Source organism: Alosa pseudoharengus, unplaced genomic scaffold (assembly GCF_046254945.1).
Source record: "Alosa pseudoharengus isolate Yale_2024_CS ecotype anadromous, Long Island Sound unplaced genomic scaffold, YU_APseudo_1.1 YU_APseudo_1.1_scf_20, whole genome shotgun sequence".
Taxonomy (NCBI): domain Eukaryota; kingdom Metazoa; phylum Chordata; class Actinopteri; order Clupeiformes; family Clupeidae; genus Alosa; species Alosa pseudoharengus.
In genome coordinates, this window is record NW_027468664.1 from 12,437,108 (window position 1) to 12,454,245 (window position 17,138).

General features: G+C 39.2%; 2 protein-coding genes across 5 annotated transcripts in view; both read right to left on the minus strand.

Annotated features, from left to right (window-relative positions):
* Nucleotides 1-223: 223 nt before the first annotated feature.
* Nucleotides 224-15,702, minus strand: LOC143136852 (troponin T, cardiac muscle-like). Its single transcript, XM_076297527.1, has 14 exons — nt 15,632-15,702; nt 13,521-13,586; nt 9,794-9,843; nt 8,760-8,768; nt 7,674-7,685; nt 7,554-7,575; nt 7,399-7,462; nt 7,123-7,239; nt 6,401-6,478; nt 5,677-5,790; nt 4,230-4,345; nt 2,595-2,685; nt 1,780-1,817; nt 224-356 (listed from the first exon to the last, which is right to left on the minus strand). Exons 2-14 carry the CDS (start codon nt 13,571-13,573, stop codon nt 311-313), a joined length of 810 nt encoding a protein of 269 aa, XP_076153642.1. The 5' UTR covers nt 13,574-13,586; nt 15,632-15,702; the 3' UTR covers nt 224-310.
* A 906-nt stretch (nt 15,703-16,608) lies between these two features.
* The window catches only part of cald1a (caldesmon 1a), a 65,172-nt gene continuing 64,642 nt past the window's right edge, over nt 16,609-17,138 (minus strand). For all 4 annotated transcript variants that reach the window (XR_012989266.1, XM_076296608.1, XM_076296606.1 and 1 more), the window contains one exon: nt 16,609-17,138. This exon is cut by the window's right edge and continues 1,858 nt beyond it. The gene's annotated coding sequence lies outside the window, so the exon portion shown is untranslated.

A 17,138-nucleotide genomic window follows, 5' to 3' on the forward strand; every position in this document is an offset into this window, starting at 1 on the left:
CAATTAAAAAAAATAAAAATAAATAAATAAATAAACTGTGACTATAACATTAGTAGCTATAACAAGTGATTAATGATAAATAAGATGAGGGGCAAACTCTTTGAAATTAAGCAGAAGAAGTATGCAAGCCCAACACTGAAGAACCACAGACTCTCAAGTACCACAACAAAAAGCAACATAGTGTTTATTACTTGTACATGTGTGATTGGACAGTATAGTTGCATCACAGCCACAGTACGGTAAACGCTGATATGAGAAGGAGAGCTCATCCTCTTCTTTGTTTCCTTGGAAACCGCATAGCACCATCTCTTCACCTCAGGCGCCCAGCCATCTTGCTCTTTCCGCGACCTTTTGCACTGCAAAAAGAGGAAGATGCGAATGACAGCTGCCATGTCACTCATGGGTATAATGGAATCCTTTGTCCAGCAGAGGTCACCAGAGTGACATCAAAGTCAGCCGTATAGAGATACGGCTCTGATCAAAGTATCAGTTGACTTCTTTTTGAGAGGAGTGCTACAACTGAAGTGTTAAAGGTCTTAGGAACTAAGTGAGACCTTTAAGTTGTATCAGAATGATGGTATTTAGATTAGCTAGCTATGTGAAATGGATGCTTAACCTTACACTCAGAATACTACTTGAAGATATCAGAGAGCACCAAATTTGGACATAAACTCTTTAGAAGGACAGAGAGAAGGCCACGTGTTTTTAGGTGAGGATGTGTGCTTCAGGAAATGAGAGAGAGAGAGAGAGAGAGAGGAAGTCCAGGGGAGGGATTGTACCATTCCTGAGAGAGACATGCGTTTCAAGCAAAAGCAAGCACACACATTCCACAAACAAATCCCAGAGACAGATGAAGCACACAGATTAACTATTAAAATGGCTCACCCATTAAATGTCATCACAGATAGAATCACAGCGACTAGGACTAGGGCTTTTTCTGTAGCTGTTTATCTTACCATTCATTTATGACCTCTCCACGTCTATAAAAACCGTACATTCAGCTTTTACATAATGAACTTACCGTGATCATGGTCAGAACATAGCATGAACTTTCGTAAATTTACTTGCCCACTCTTGATTATCAGTAAAATGTATCTACTTTTGAGTTTTCATGATTTGTTTTCTGTAATCTTATTGCCTGAATACAGAGCTTGATCTTCTCTGATGAACTTTGGTTGGTTAAAGATGTGCGACTTAAGTCCAGTTAAAGGAAGATGAGGTAGTGATGGGTTAACCTACTAGCTACATGACAATGAGATGTGATGAGGGAGAATGACAGAGAGCGAGAGAAAGAGAGAGGAGGAACCACAGAGGACTGGTCTCATTGGGATAACCCATCCCAAATGACTTCCCCCTTTTGTGAAGGCTTGTTCCAGCTGGGATCTTTTGGTTTTAAAAGGCCTTAACCAATATGTGGATGGACTTGAACACTTATACAATGGAATGAGATTACATTTATTTTACATTATTTCTATAATTTACATTAGCTACCATGATAAATGTTCATGTTAATAAACCGGATTGCCATCATAAATGTTTATATAAGATGAAGTAGGCTTTGCCTTTGCTTTGAATTAACTTGCAATGGGTCCTGGTGATCTGGCAGATCGGACCAGAAAAGGCCTGATCAGGGCCATGTCTATTCCAGAGTTGTCTATGATTTAATTTGACCTCCTGTGCTTCAGTGACTCCTACTGGTTCAGTGTGATCCACATTGGGTGTAGGCCTTTAAAAACCAGGGAGAAGTGACCAGGCCTTTGGGCTCATGTGTGTACTTACCTCTGGTGGTCCTGAACACGGGCCAGAAGCTGAGTGATCTGAAAGGGATACACATCGGAAGCCACGCTAAGCACAAATAGGCATGACCCACACTGCAAAACCCGGCCCGCTTGAGGAGCTTAGGAGAGAGAGGAAGGCTGGAGGTCCTGGTTCGGACCTCGCTCTCCCTCCTCTCCTAGAGCCCACCACCTGTACTAATCCACCTGTGTCCACCTGCGGTCCACCCAGACATGGGTTTTTGTGCGACCACCTTGACCCGAGTTTACGGACTACGAGACGACACTGAGAGCGACTGACAGCAAGCAGCACAACAGTGAGGCTCAGTTACTTACAACTTCTGTTGTTCATTGATACGGGTCTGCAGTAAATTCATCTGAAAGCAAGTCACAGTTTTTTTAGACAGGCATACCAGGGATGCCTGTGTGGGTATAGCTTTACCACGTATGGGGCCTTACTGTCTGTGTACAGTCATACTAAAAACATGATACATCTATCCATAAACATAGAGTTAGAGACACACAAGATTGACTGAGCTAAACTCAAGTTTTCTTCTTTACCCTAAAGTGGTTACATTTTCACACAAGCTAAACATAATCAATAAATCATTGTCTGTTTGCATCTACATCCATTCATTACAATAACTTTTTTTTTTGTTGCAGTTTTTTGCAAAAAATGTGTTGATAGAAACAGGTGTTAATGGCTTTGTGCTCAGGGTTGTAGTTGTTGGTGTTGCTGTGCCTTCCTCAGCATCTCTAACAGTAATGTCTACCACAGAACAGCAAGAGCCGGGTATTTCCTGGGCATGAGTGACTTACGTCATATTTCTGTCGCTTCAGTTTTTCCTGGAGGTCGAACTTCTCAGCCTCCAGCTCCATCATCCACTGCCACATCTCTGTGGCCTTCTCTCTGCACAAGGACATCAAGACAATACCAAAACAAACAAACAAAAGAAACAAACAAAACAAAAACGACAAGTTAAGAAGAGTAGAACTTTGCCTTGAATTTCTCTTGAGTGTCTGAGCGACCTTCTCCCTAGAACACACAAATACAAATCACAAAGTAACACAAATCTGTGTATCTGCCCTTAATTGTAGACTCAAAGTGTTGTACCGCTGTCATTATTGTCATGCTATCAAAGATAAACACGCACAATCATCTTTTGATGATGCCCTGGGACGATGCCCTGGTAATGTACAGCAGGTCTGGCATAGCTACTGTAACGGAAGAGAGAGAAAGTCATGCAAGCATGAAGCATGTGATCGGTCGGAGAATGTGAGCTATCTGCCTTAGCTGTGGTCATCTGTGGTTTCATGTGTGTCCAGTGGTGTAGTCTAGTTAGCTGTAGTGGATATACTGTGATGTAGTAGTTAACTGTGTGACGTATCCTTGCCTATTTTAAGTGGGTATACTGAGATGGTGATGCCTTTTAAGTGGGTATTAGGGGTTTGCACGGCGTGTCATCAGATCTGGACATCGCCATATTGGAGATACTCGCCTCATTAGAAAGCATTAGGCACTAAAGTAAATACCTAACATCGTCAAGGAAAATGGTTAATTATTTCCGTGTTTTAGGTTGTACCAATAGGTCAGACTGAGAAAAACATCTGGTGTAGGTATCGACTTCCAAAAGTTATTAAAAAACCAGGGAGAAGGGACAATAATGCCAGGAGTTATCAGAGGAAGGGGGCGCTTGTGGTTGAACTTGGTACTTCGTCTCCCTCACCCAACTCATATGGATCTGCGCTGCCAATAATCCGTAATTTCTCGAAATATCGCGCCCTTTTCTTGTGGTCCAAGTCCTGCCCTATATGCCTTTGCATCTTAGGCGCATTTTGATGAGCTTTTCTGTTGTTTAGACACGGCTACGATCACGTAAGATATCCAAAGTGCATAATACTCCATTGTACTTCATTCACTGAGTATCGCCAATATGGCCGCGCGTGCTGGGTTACCATAGTTACCGGCCAGAATGTGACGTCGGTGCAAACCCCTAATACTGCGTAGTCTTGCGTATCACGTAGACTACACCAGTGGTTTTCAAAGTGGGGGCCGCAAGGGGGTGCAACAAATAAATACATTTGAAATATACCTATTACTATGAGAGTTGTTATACAATGTCATTATAATAATTTGGTGCATATCTGAACATTATAATGACTGGGAATAATAGTAGAGTGATAGCTCTCATATAGCAGAAAGCTCCAAATGCAATGTTTACACACTGTATTCTCATTTGCGAAATGCTTGTAGCTAAAATAATTATTAGGATTAGCTTAATGTATTTTTACATTTGCCATAGTATTGTCTATGGGTTTAATAACACATTAAGGGGGTCCTTGGCCAGAACCTAGTGGTATTTGGGGGGCCTTGTCATGGAAAAGTTTGGGAACCCCTGGTATACACCACAGGTGTGGTCATGTCAGAGAGCTGCGTGCTGGGATGGCACCTACTTGAGTTTGCTTTCGTCCAGGTGTTCGATGTTGAGAGGCTTCCTTCTGTCAGCCAGGATCTTCTTCTTTTTCTCCCTCTCCGTCTGTTTCTTAGCCCCTTTGCGACCCTCAGTTTGCTGTGCATCGTTAGAGACAAAAACATGGGTTTGGATTTCTACTTTTAATTGTGTTCTTCAGACTACAGTAGAGTGATCAGGGGATGTAGAAATTGGCAACAATTTGTTTCCCAATACGTGAACACTGATGTATAAGAAATCTTTAATTGTTTTAAACAGCCAAAATAGTCGCTCATAGTAAGCAATACAAAACCCTTGCTATCAAAAAACATTTAACTAAATGGTTTATCATATTATGTGGGTAATATGATAAACCATTTAGTTAAATGTTTTTTGATAGCAAGGGTATTTCTACGAGTGAAAACCTTCACCTAAGTGCCACTGGGAGGTAACTCTGGGCCATCTGTCCTGTGCTAAAAATGAAACGTCTATCTAGGCCTATTCTATATTTCTATTGAGATAGTATAGCCTCTCTGGCTGTCTGTCTGCCTGTCTGTCTGCCTGTCTATCTGTCTGTCTGTCTGTCTGTCTGTCTTTGGATGATAACTGCTTTCATGAAAGTTTTAAAGACTTTAAAGTCTTAAGTGTATTTCTGATGTGACTGTGAAGTAATGTTGTGCTGATAGGTGTAGCTGCGTTGTTACCTCGTCCTAACAGTGCTAGCCCTACAATCAGTGCTATCCCATAGGCTGTGCTATCAGTGCTATCCCATCGGCTGCGCTATGTGCTATCAGTGCTATCCCATAAGCTGCGCTATCAATGCTATCCCATATCAGTGCTATCCCATAAGCTGTGCTATCAATTCTATCCCATATCAGTGCTATCCCATTTAGCACTGATATGGGATAGCACTGGTAGCACAGCTTATAAGCTGTGCTATCAGTGCTATCCCATATCAGTGCTATTCCATAAGCTGTGCTATCAGTGCTATCCCATATCAGTGCTATTCCATAAGCTGTGCTATCAGTGCTATCCCATATCAGTGCTATCCCATAAGCTGTGCTATCAGTGCTCTCCCATAAGCTGTGCTATCAGTGCTATCCCATATCAGTGCTATCCCATAAGCTGTGCTATCAGTGCTATCCCATATCAGTGCTATCCCATGAGCTGTGCTATCAGTGCTATCCCATATCAGTGCTATTCCATAAGCTGTGCTATCAGTGCTATCCCATATCAGTGCTATCCCATAAGCTGTGCTATCAGTGCTATCCCATAAGCTGTGCTATCAGTGCTATCCCATATCAGTGCTATCCCATAAGCTGTGCTATCAGTGCTATCCCATATCAGTGCTATCCCATAAGCTGTGCTATCAGTGCTATTCCGTGATCTCGTGTCCTATCTGTGCTACCCTGTCCTACTGTCTGTGCAGTCCCATGACGTGTCCCCCTGACCTTCTGCTGCAGGCCTCCGTGCTGTGAGGTGAGGTTGGTGAGGGCCTTCTTCTTCTTGGCATCCTCATCTTGCTTCTTGCGCTGCTCCTCCATCTCCCTCCTCTCCTTCTCATCCTGCAGGGGAAACCACACACATCAACCATCAGTCAGCCAGTGATCACAATGGTGGAAAGACATCTTTTTTTTTTTATAACAGGTTAGTACATCACATTCCCAGGGTGTCTAATAATGATTTAGATGGTGTCTGATTACCATAATGATTATAGGCATCCTTATGTGAGTCACTTATCATCATTCAATCAAAAAGTGGCTTTGATCACTTTCCCCTCAGGTCAGGTCAGGTCAATACATTACCAAATGGTGATTTCTAATAACGAGCATGACAAATGGAGTTGCAATTTCTTCCCTTTTTCTCTGTATCTCATTGCATGTAGAATTAGGGGATCAATAAAGTATCTATCTATCTATCTATCTATCTATCTATCTATCTATCTATCTATCATAGCTAAAGAAGCTATACCCCCCAACCCCAAATACTCCTTGTATCATCTGTGTTGTCAAGAGGCTTACGGAGTGATTCAATTCAGATGCATTTTTAAGATTTCCTAAGTGACCCTGATGGAGCTCAAGTGCTGGAGTGGGGAAGGCAAAGCAGACTGTTAGCAATAGGCCTGGAGAGGCAGAGAGGGATGAGATGGATGGGTGGGAATGAGCAACGACTCACAGCGAGACGAGCCTGCCTCTCCTTCTCCTTTTCTGCACGGATCCTTTGCTGCTCTGACCTCTCTGCGCGACGCTTCTCCTACACACGCACACACACACACACACACACACACACAGACACACACAGACACACAGACACACACACACACACACACACACACACACACACACACACACAATTAAACACAAGTGATTACAGTGTACTCTTAAAACAAATGTCTTGAAAACAACACATCTTACAAAATGTGTTGAAAATAACTCAACTTGCGTTGAAAACAACACAACTTGCATTGTTGAGTGTACTTAGAGGCAGGAAGTGGACTAAAATGAGAATAGGCTAAAAACCAGAACTGCTAACCCTTATCCTTGCATGATATGTTCTCCTTAGTTTGTTGAGATAACACAGAATAGAGCACACAACATGTGTATAGGTAATATGATTACTGTAATCTGAATATGATTAGATGTACTAATCCTAAAGCCTCCTTTTGTGATGTAGCTTGAATGTTAATCCTCATTTGTAAGTCTCTTTGAAAGGAAGTGTCTGCTAAATGAAGAAATGTAAATGTCAATGTATAGAGTGTGTATGTGTGTAAGTTGATGTATGTTTTTGAACAACAAATGTATGAATGTGTGAAATTACTGTGTGTGTCTGTGTGTGTGTTTGTGTGTGTGTGTGTGTGAGTGAGTGAGTGTGTGTGTGTGTGGTCTGTGAGCCCATACAATTCTGCTGACGAGGGCGAGAAGCTCCTCCTCGTCCTTCTTCCTCTGGACGAAATGGGCCTCAATCAGAGCCTGAAGCTCAGTCAAGTCCTTCTCCTGACGCTTCCTGTGGAGATCCTGTCCCATGGAAGGTATGTAAACAAACACATGCATTAATGCGGAGACACACACACACACTCATAAACACTGAGATATTTCCTGTGTTTCATGTGTGTTGATGCGTCTGAGTGTACATGTGTTTTGATGCATCACTTGTAAATGTCACTCTTTGCTTACATCAAAATCCACTTTGTGGTCTCCCTCAGGAATCTTAGGAGGCGCAATGTTTGGCATAAATCCCCTGAAAACAGTAATTTGTCAACATAAGAAATTGAACAGTACTGTTTTGTTTAAAAAGACAAGAAAGTCTTAAGGCAAGCAGTCATACTTACTTTGGTTTTGTTTTTCCCACATCTGTAATTGAAAACAAAGAATACAAAATAACATTTTAGATTCTATTTTAATTTTAAGATTTAAATGAGAGTAAAACTAGATTATAGTAAATCACTCACCTTCAACTTGTTCTGTGTGACAGAAGAGAAACACATTTCATATTTAAGTTAAAACAGATTTAATTTTGTATGTTATTTTTGACATTGTTTGAAAACCTCAAACATAACTCACCAGCTTCCTCAGCAGGGGCTGTTGTTGTTTACATGAAGAAAGTACAAAAACATGTCAATATTGACTTATATTGATATACAGTACTCACAGTCACACACACACACACACACACACACACACACACACACACACACACTGTGCATGTTGTTGGGCACCCGGAACTAAGTGAGTTCCAAATAATATGATTCCAGTGGCATCAAAACATTTAAATCTCTCAGGTTTTGATACCTAATATCTTTGACCTGATATTATTAGTGGAAGTTAAAAATACATGTCCTCTAGTTTGGTTAAATACACATGGAGGTGTAATATGTCTATAATACATATGTAATTAACTAACTATAAAGCAGGCTAGCTTGTGTCACATCACTGTAACCCAATGGTTTTTGACACTGGATTTTGACCTTATAAATGTGTTAATATCCGACAACATTGACCAAGTCAATAAAAGGGTGCATACAGTCTGATGCACTTAGCCATTTATTAGGAAAAGTCTGGGTTATGACCGTGATAAAGAACCAGATCTATTACTGTCACTCTGTGTAATCTCCATAATGAATATATTGAAAGCCAAAATGTTAACAATTTTACTGTGGGAATATGAAACCACAGCCACTTGCTAGAATTCTGACACGGTGCACTATTTCTATTATACTATTTCTAATGATAACTGAGCTACATGATGATGAATGTGTTTCAAGTTGTTACACCCATGAGTTTCAAGATTTTACACCCATTAAAAAACATCCTATTGATGATAATGTCTGCGTATGCACCCACCCATATATACTCACTAGAGAATGTGAGTACTCAATGCTCAATATACTAAAATAGACACAATACTCAATACTCAAATAAACACAATAACAACAGCCAAATGGAGATGAGCCTCCACCCATTATTTGCCAAAGGTATTGATACTGGAATCAGACAAAAGGCCACCCAACCACAGGTTCAGTGCACTCCAAACATACCTTCCTCCTCTGGGGCAAGGGGGAGGGAGAGACAAAATGGAAATTGAAAATTATGATTACATGATGTTGTACAGTATTATTACAAAAGCTTTAAACACACTTCAAAGGACAATTGCATCATCCAATTGTGCATAGAGTATCTGGGTATCTGGAACGAAATAACTTAATAACAAACCAAATAATATTTTTGTACAGACGCAAATGTAAATGTAAAGAAAATAAATAATAATAATAATAAAAAATAATACAGGTAATTTTGTACGTTTTATCATGCATTTGGCCATGCATTGTTTGGAAATTGCAAATTGCAAAAAAAAGCATAACATTACATATTATTTTTACTGGCAACACAACTCTGCCAATTGACAGAATATACTGTCCCACCGTGACACTCAGTACACACACTTCTCTTCACTAGACAGACATTTCTCAGTAAGATCATCATTCTAAAAAAAACTATTTTGGGTTGTTTTCAACCCAGGTGCTGGTTTAATATTGGACTGAACACGCATTGTTTTAACTTAACCCAAAAGAATGGGTTGCTAATATGTAGTTCAGGGGAAACACATAAAGCAAAATATTATTTTATGTTCTTTCTTTGTGGGATATTTACTTAATCCAAAAGTATGATATTGATAACAGGTACAGGTAGGTGGAGCTATATAAATTAGAACCTGTTTCTTGTCAGTTCTACTGTTACTCTAGTGCCTCACTGTCTGAGGCACTGAGGAGCAATATGAAGACCCAGTGTTCTGACTGGCATAAAAAGACAGTTAATATACATTATTATAATATAACACATAATCAGTTAACAGCGTACAGTATTACAAATTCATATATTAAAGATAATCTGCAATTGCAGACATTATGTTATCTAAATCTAATTTTTTCTCGAGGCCCATGGTAAGTAGTACTCTTTATCTTTGAAATAATCTCTTTACAGATCCTACACACTCATGCCAAGTGTAAATTATTGCAGAATTCCCCCACAATAATTTAATATTTAATTGAGAAACGGTGCTAAAAATTCTAACGCTCCACTTTATAAAAATTATTAGAGTGTTTGGATGACATTAGGGTCAGTCTGGAGTTATAAGACAAAGAGACAAACTCAGTTGGCACACATTGCTGTGAATGAATATTAGAACATAGTTTGGCATCGCAAGCTGCATGTCAGCTATAAGCAGTGTCTTTTTTTAACTGTTGGCTCTTCAGCTAGTGCTGAAATTATACAGTACATTCTAACATTCCTACATAGCAAGCATGTATGAACACACACTGATTCTCTAAGTGCACTTACTGTCATACTATCAAGTATGTTCTACATTTTAACTCTGTGTTTTTATCATATAGAACACTGTTTTTTTTTTATTACAACCCATTTAACTACATTTAACTCCATTCTACCACAGAACTCACTGACATAACCCGAGTAAGCTTAAGCATGCATATAAGCATGGCATTAATGAAGCATTAGTATTAATGAAAGTCAATTAGAGATGGTTGGTTACCTTCCTCTGCTGGAGGTGGCTCTGTTGTAAGAATGTGAGATTCGTTAGTCTGCTCATCAGAAACAGAGATTTTGACAGCCAAAGATTCGTAGCAAAACGAATTCCATGAATGTCATGAAATAATTGTTACCTGTTGCATATCTATCAGTGAAATTAAAAAGCCAGAAAAGTGGTTACCTTCAACTGCAGGAGGAGGTTCTGTTTGTAGGAATGTAAGAGTGATCAGTTTGCTATATCAGACTTGATAACATTAGTTTATTAATTTACTTAATTGCAGATTCATTGTTACAACCGCTGAATGTTTGCATGCATGACTATCAGTAACATTAAAAAGCCAATAGAGTGGTTACCTTCAACTTCAGGAGGTGCTTCTGTGTTGAAAATGTGAGATCAATTAGTTTGCTGTTGAGAAGCAGTTACTATAATATGCAGTGCTTTCTCAATTAGATTAGTTTTCTCCTCAGAGTATACAGAGATCATATTTCTTCTACAAATAAGACTACGACCAACTCTAAACTGCAGTTAGCCTTATTTTTCTCTTCCCATTGTAACTCCATTGTAACTGTAATTCCAAGAAAAGAGAATGTCTATAGGCTTGTGTCTGAGTATTATGCAAAACTGATATTAAAAACAAATTGCGGTTATTACCTTCTACAGCTGGAGGCGACTCTGTTGTAAGAATGTGTGGTGAATGATTTGTTGATCAGCAGCAGAAGTTATAATAAGCAATACTCATTTAATTACCGACTGTGACAAATCATTACCACAACGAACCCACTTTATCATACTGTAGCATACTGTACCCCAGGAGATGTGTACTTCATAAACTGTTTACGTTATAAGTTGATAAGTTAAAAGCCATTAGGTTACGTTCTACAGCAGTTCTATAGTAGGAAGGTGAAATGGATTAGTTCGCAGATCAGAACATAAGCATGAAATTAGTTATAAATAGGTGAACATAGGTTGTTACTGCATAAATGTATAAAGAAAATATTGTTTTGCGACTATAATGAGAGTACTCATTCAAATATGACCACCATTAGCCTACTTTAAATTGTATACCCCAGGAGAACATGCTTAAGTTATAACATAAGTTGATGATAAGTTACATGGTTACCTTCTACAGCAGGAGGAAGTTCTATAGTAGGAACGTGAAATGTATTAGTTTGTTGATCAACATAAGCATGAATTTAGATTAAGAGTGCACATAAGCTGTTGTTGCACATAAATGCATAAAGTAAATATTGTTTTATTACTGTAATTAGAGTACTGATAAAAATATATTATCACAATTTACCCACTTTATTATCACATCCTAAGAAAACATGTTTAAGTTATAAGATAAGTTGATGAGAAGTTAAAAGCCATTAGGCATGGTTACCTTCTACAGCAGGAGGAGGTTCTAGGAATGTGAAATGGATTAGTTTGCAGATCAGAAAGCATGAGTTTAGATATAGGCACATATAAGCTGCTATTGTGCATAAATGCATGAAATAAATACTGTTTTTATCACTGTGATGATAGCACTGATTGTGGTCAATCATTGACTGAAGGGAAGTTTAGCCCCAAAAATTAAGTGAGGTAATGAGGAAAATCTGAACTTTTCATGAACTTTACCTTCTACTTCAGGGAGTGGTTCTATGACAAGAATATGAAATGAGTGTGTTAATTATTTAAATATTCAAATTATTCACTCAAATTAGGAACCATTTAAATATATAATTATTCTCTATACTATGATGTAAAAATAAATATCAAATAAATAAATAAATAAATATCAAAGCTGTTTTTTATACTTAGTCTGTGAACAAATAAATCTTATTGTAGATGTGATGTTTATCTGAAACCCAAAATAAGGAATTCTGAAACATTACCTTCTACTTCAGGAGCAGGCTCTACAATATGGTTGGGAAGTTAAAAGGCCGAGTTAGATAAATGATCAGAGCTAATTAATTGCCACTAACGAGGCATTTAGAATAATCCCAAATCGCTTCTGCAGTGGGTTTTTGTAGAGATGATTTGCTAATGGAAGCCTATTATCTACACAGGGATTATTTAAACATGTTGGGCTTGGTGTGCATTCTATGTTATATCTCTCTAATTGGAATTCTTGTTTGATTATACATTATATAATATAAATGTTGCTTCAATGGATACTGCAATGGATATGAAGAAATTAAATAGCAAAGCCATGCAATGCATTACCTTCTTCAGCAGGGGGCGACACTGAAGCAAGAACAGAGAAGTGGTTAATGAAGCAGTGTAAGCCAAAGAGCAAATAAATGGGTTTGCAAAAATAAAAATAAAACATAAAAAAGTAAAGATGCCAAGGTTATACATGGTTTAAAATTAACAAAAATTATTACCTTCCACTTCAGGCGGTGGTGCTATCATGAGAACATAAGAATGATTAGTGGGTTGATTGGTTGATATAAGTACATGAGCGAGGTCTTCACCACAACATTAAACACTAAAGCTATTCACTTTGTGATGTTTAATGTTGATATATCAGTCACTCACACATTTCCTTTTTGTTATAGAGTTGCAGCATGACAGTTTCACAGTTTGTCTAATCAAATCATTGAAAATCATTGAGAAGACCTCTATATACCTTTGTCAGAACATTGAGTTGCCCAATGGCTTGTGCCATATGCAACGTGGAATTGCTGTACTTCAGAAACCTTGTGTCTAGAAAGTTAAAGGCTACATAATTCATAATTTTAGCATCATCACAGTAGGTGTAGGATCCACAGGCCTTAAGTACTTATTCAATTACATGGCTTTTAATGTAATACCAGAAACCATATGCAAACCACCCTTTGAGTTTGCGTATTCCTCTGAAAAAACATCCGATGTGGCTTCAAACTGAATGGTTGGAGAGGGCCAAGTACACCCCATGTTGTGAACATTTTATCAAGATTTAAAACACATTTAGAGGTTTAACATTTCGAGTTAACTTGAACACTTATCTACGTGGTTAGACTCTACTGTGATTTGTTTTCAACTGCATGGCTTGGCTGATGAGTCTGATTAGCATAACCAAAGTGTCTTGTACAGTCTTACCTTCTTCCCTGGACAATAGACAACAAAGGGGGGAGGAGACAACATGGAGAAAAAAATGGTTAGATGACATGGAGGCTGTCAAAGTTACTGCTTTGCATTCCACTGATGCCTGGCACTGTGGTGCATACAGACAGTGATAGGTCAAAGTTCAGAGAGAAGGATTGTGGGTATATACTGTCATACTTACTGCACCTCCTCCTCTGCTTCCTCCACCTCCACCACTTCCTCTGTGTCCGACATGTCTAGACAGTGTCTGGTCGCCAAGACAACAGGAGAAAAAGAGGAAACAAAGAATGTCAACATGGCATTCACGCCTCATTTAGTAAACCCTGGAAGTTCAAGTTTTTCACTATGTATTGTGTTGTTGAATGAGACTTAAAAAATATCCTCCCCAAGCATTTCTTGATAATGATAATCTACTCAGCATACTATTTCCATCTTGACCTAGTCACCCAGCCTAGCCATCTAGCTTGACCACTTCAATGGCACTCTACAGTAACCCCCCCCCGGAGCATGCACTTCCAGCAGTGAGTCTGTATGGCAGGACTTTGGCATGGTGTGAATCCACTTCTCATGAGGCGGCTCGCAGCAGAGCTGTGATTCAGTGTGTGGCTGGCTGGCTGCGAGGGTGCTGTCGTGGGACCGCCAGTCTTAAACAACTCTGAATTTAATCCGCAGTCATTTCCTCTTGGCCTGGACCTACGGTCTCTGCCACAGCCGTTTCTCAGAGACGGAAAAGAAAAAAAAACTAGCCACTAGTGTCTCCTCTGTTGAAGTCACAGTTTATACATTTTAACTGTGTACACTTAGAGAAATAGTTCCCAGCCATTTAGTTTGCTGCATTTGACACTGTTATTATTATTATTATTATTATTATTATTATTATTATAGTAATGTTGATATATGCCATATTATTATTATAATTATTATAATTATTATTATTATTATTATTATAGTAATGTTGATATATGCCATAACAACATGTGTAATAATGATACTGGAAATGTGGATGAGAGTTGTGGCCGTCTAAATATTGTCTGATACAGTGCAGAACAAAAATCTCCTGACATCTTTTCCTACAGGGTATAAATCAGGCGGCTAATAAAATAGGCCCAGCAGGTGATGTATAGACACAAGGTTATTTTTAAGAATAATAAAGTATGACTTTAAACAGGTGTGAGCCGCCCGGGTAGACAAAGGACTTGGCCGCTCGCCGCCAACATCCAAGGCCTCTGCTTGGTTTAACACGGTAAATCACACACACACAGGGTCTATATTTAACTGCATTCTTGGGTTGGCCACCCCATCCATCATCTCTCCCGAGACTCTTCGATGTTGACTGTGTGGGTATTAACATCTTTCCTTCAGTTCGGCCATTCACTGACCCCCCAGGTGACTTTTAGGGGCCGACAATTTCGGTTTGATTCTTGGATTGTAGTAGATGCTTTTATGATAATATGGCAACAATACTAGGACCTAATGAGATCATTAGACCAAGGTGAATGGGCAGTACTGAAACACTTTTAGGTCAGCTTTAAAGAGCTCTCAGTCTTTCTCCCTTTAATGACTGACATGCTTGGCTGCTGATTCAACAATTTTTTTTTCCAACATTTCTGGCTACTTATCAGTGTCATGGAACAAAGGCATCAAACACAGGAGCCGTCAGGTTTTAAAGAGAACTTGACAGATACACAACAGGCTGTAAACTATTATGATCGATCATATAAACCTGCCTTCATGTGCGTCTGTAGCAAGACAAGCACGTTAGTGGCTGGCCCAGGTGTTTGAGGGGTGAATTACCCAAGCTGATGGACTTTCCTTTAAATTCTCCCATTGCTTTCTAGGCCTGATTGCCTTCCTGGGGCTGTCAGCATTAGCCGCTGCGCTACGCTTTAATAAGCGTCATGCCGTTTCTCACCCTGGCAGAAATGGCGCAATAACACCTTGTCTATTCTGACTGACATGGGCACGAATGTGTGGCTGGCGAACGCTTTTCGCCATTAATCCACATTAAGCGGTGAAAACCCTGAAGCACGTAAACCACTGGTCCCCATGGGGCCCTTGGGCAGCTCCGAGAATGACCGATACTGCCAAACCAATCACCCCCAAAGCTCAGCCACACTCGTCTATTCCCCCACACCTCCATATGTAATCCACTTTTAGACCTACACATGCCTCTTGGCTTAAGTAAACAAACAAGATGACTTTCTTCTCAGGTAAAGAGAGGGTTCTCACCTGAAGCATGCATTACCAGGTGGCCCTCAGGGCACCCCTGAACCGCACCTGTTTCCCACTTACCTGCAAGCCCCACCAGGAAAGAATGAAGGAGAAAGACAGCGAGGGCGAGAGGGCTGTCGGACCAGGTCCAGGGAACAGATAGCTTTTAAGCCCACTGTTAGGCTCACATAATACAGCCTTGGGAGTGTCATGTCACCTCCCATTTGTGCGCTGTGATTGGTTACTGCTGTGGGGGTCTATTGTTAGGGATCAAAATAAGTTGTTCCAGTTCGAGTTCCATACTTCCCCAGAGATTAAGTCCCACTGGATCAGAGATTTAGCCCCACTACATTAGAGTTTTAGCCCCACTGCATTAGAGTTTTAGCCCCACTGCATTAGAGTCTTAGCACCACTGCATTAGAGTCTTAGCACCACTGGTTCAGAGTTTAAGCCCCACTGCATTTAGTCTCACTGCATCAATAGCTATTACTACAATACAAGCTACTTGAAAATAACGAGTAATGTCCCTTATAATGTGCAGGCACATATCATTACACTTTACTCAGCCTATTTGTAAACCTAGTTCTACTGAAAATACACACCATTACACATGTTACAAATTAACCCTAATCATGAACCTATGTACCTTCATGCTACCTACTATGTAGATACTATGTAGAAATGTGTTTATGGTTACATTTACATAAACACATTTCATAAGTATCTACATAGTAGGTAGCATGAAGCTACACTATTCATAGATGAATTACATATTAAGCACACAGTATCTGACAACACTATTATAGGTGTAGTATGATATATACTATATTATACCATATAATATAGTACTGTATTTATATTTTGTGGGGGTGCAACTCTCTTTCACTAGATTGTATAATGAGGTTATAAACAGTAACAGTTTATTGGTAAAAGACAGTAAAAGACTTCTTTTTCTCTTCTCTTTCTGTAAGTGGCATTGGATAAAAGCATCTGCTAAATTAATAAACGTAATTGTAAATAGATGAAATGAAAAAAAATAAAAACAAAATACATAGAAGTCATATTTTTCCATGTATCTCTTTATTGCAGTTGGTCAATGGTACAAGAGTTAAACATTCATTCTGTATGAAACTAATGGCTAGGATAAACATAATGAGTTGAGCTACTGATGGTGCCGCCTGTATAGTGTTACCTATGCAGTGAGTGAACATAGACACAATGAAAGACAAGAACATGAAAAAGAAAGTGAAAATAGTGATGGAATGTAGTCATTTTCCTGAACGGTTGTCTAAATATAGTATCAAAATCCATAAAAAAAACACATTTAATACATAAATATAATTTGTTTGGGAAAAGACGCAGATACCCTTCAATTAAGAGTCATGCTAAATGATTGAACCAACCTGAAATGCAACGCATGGTAGTCCATTACTGAACCTTAAAAACTCATAACTTTTAAAAGTAGATATTACACATTTGCAGACAAGTTCTCTTATGATACCGTTGATGCGTCAGTTACAAAAAAGCCAAAAGAAAAACAAGAAACACTGGTCCATGACCACGGCTTGGACCTAGTCTCTGTCCTCAT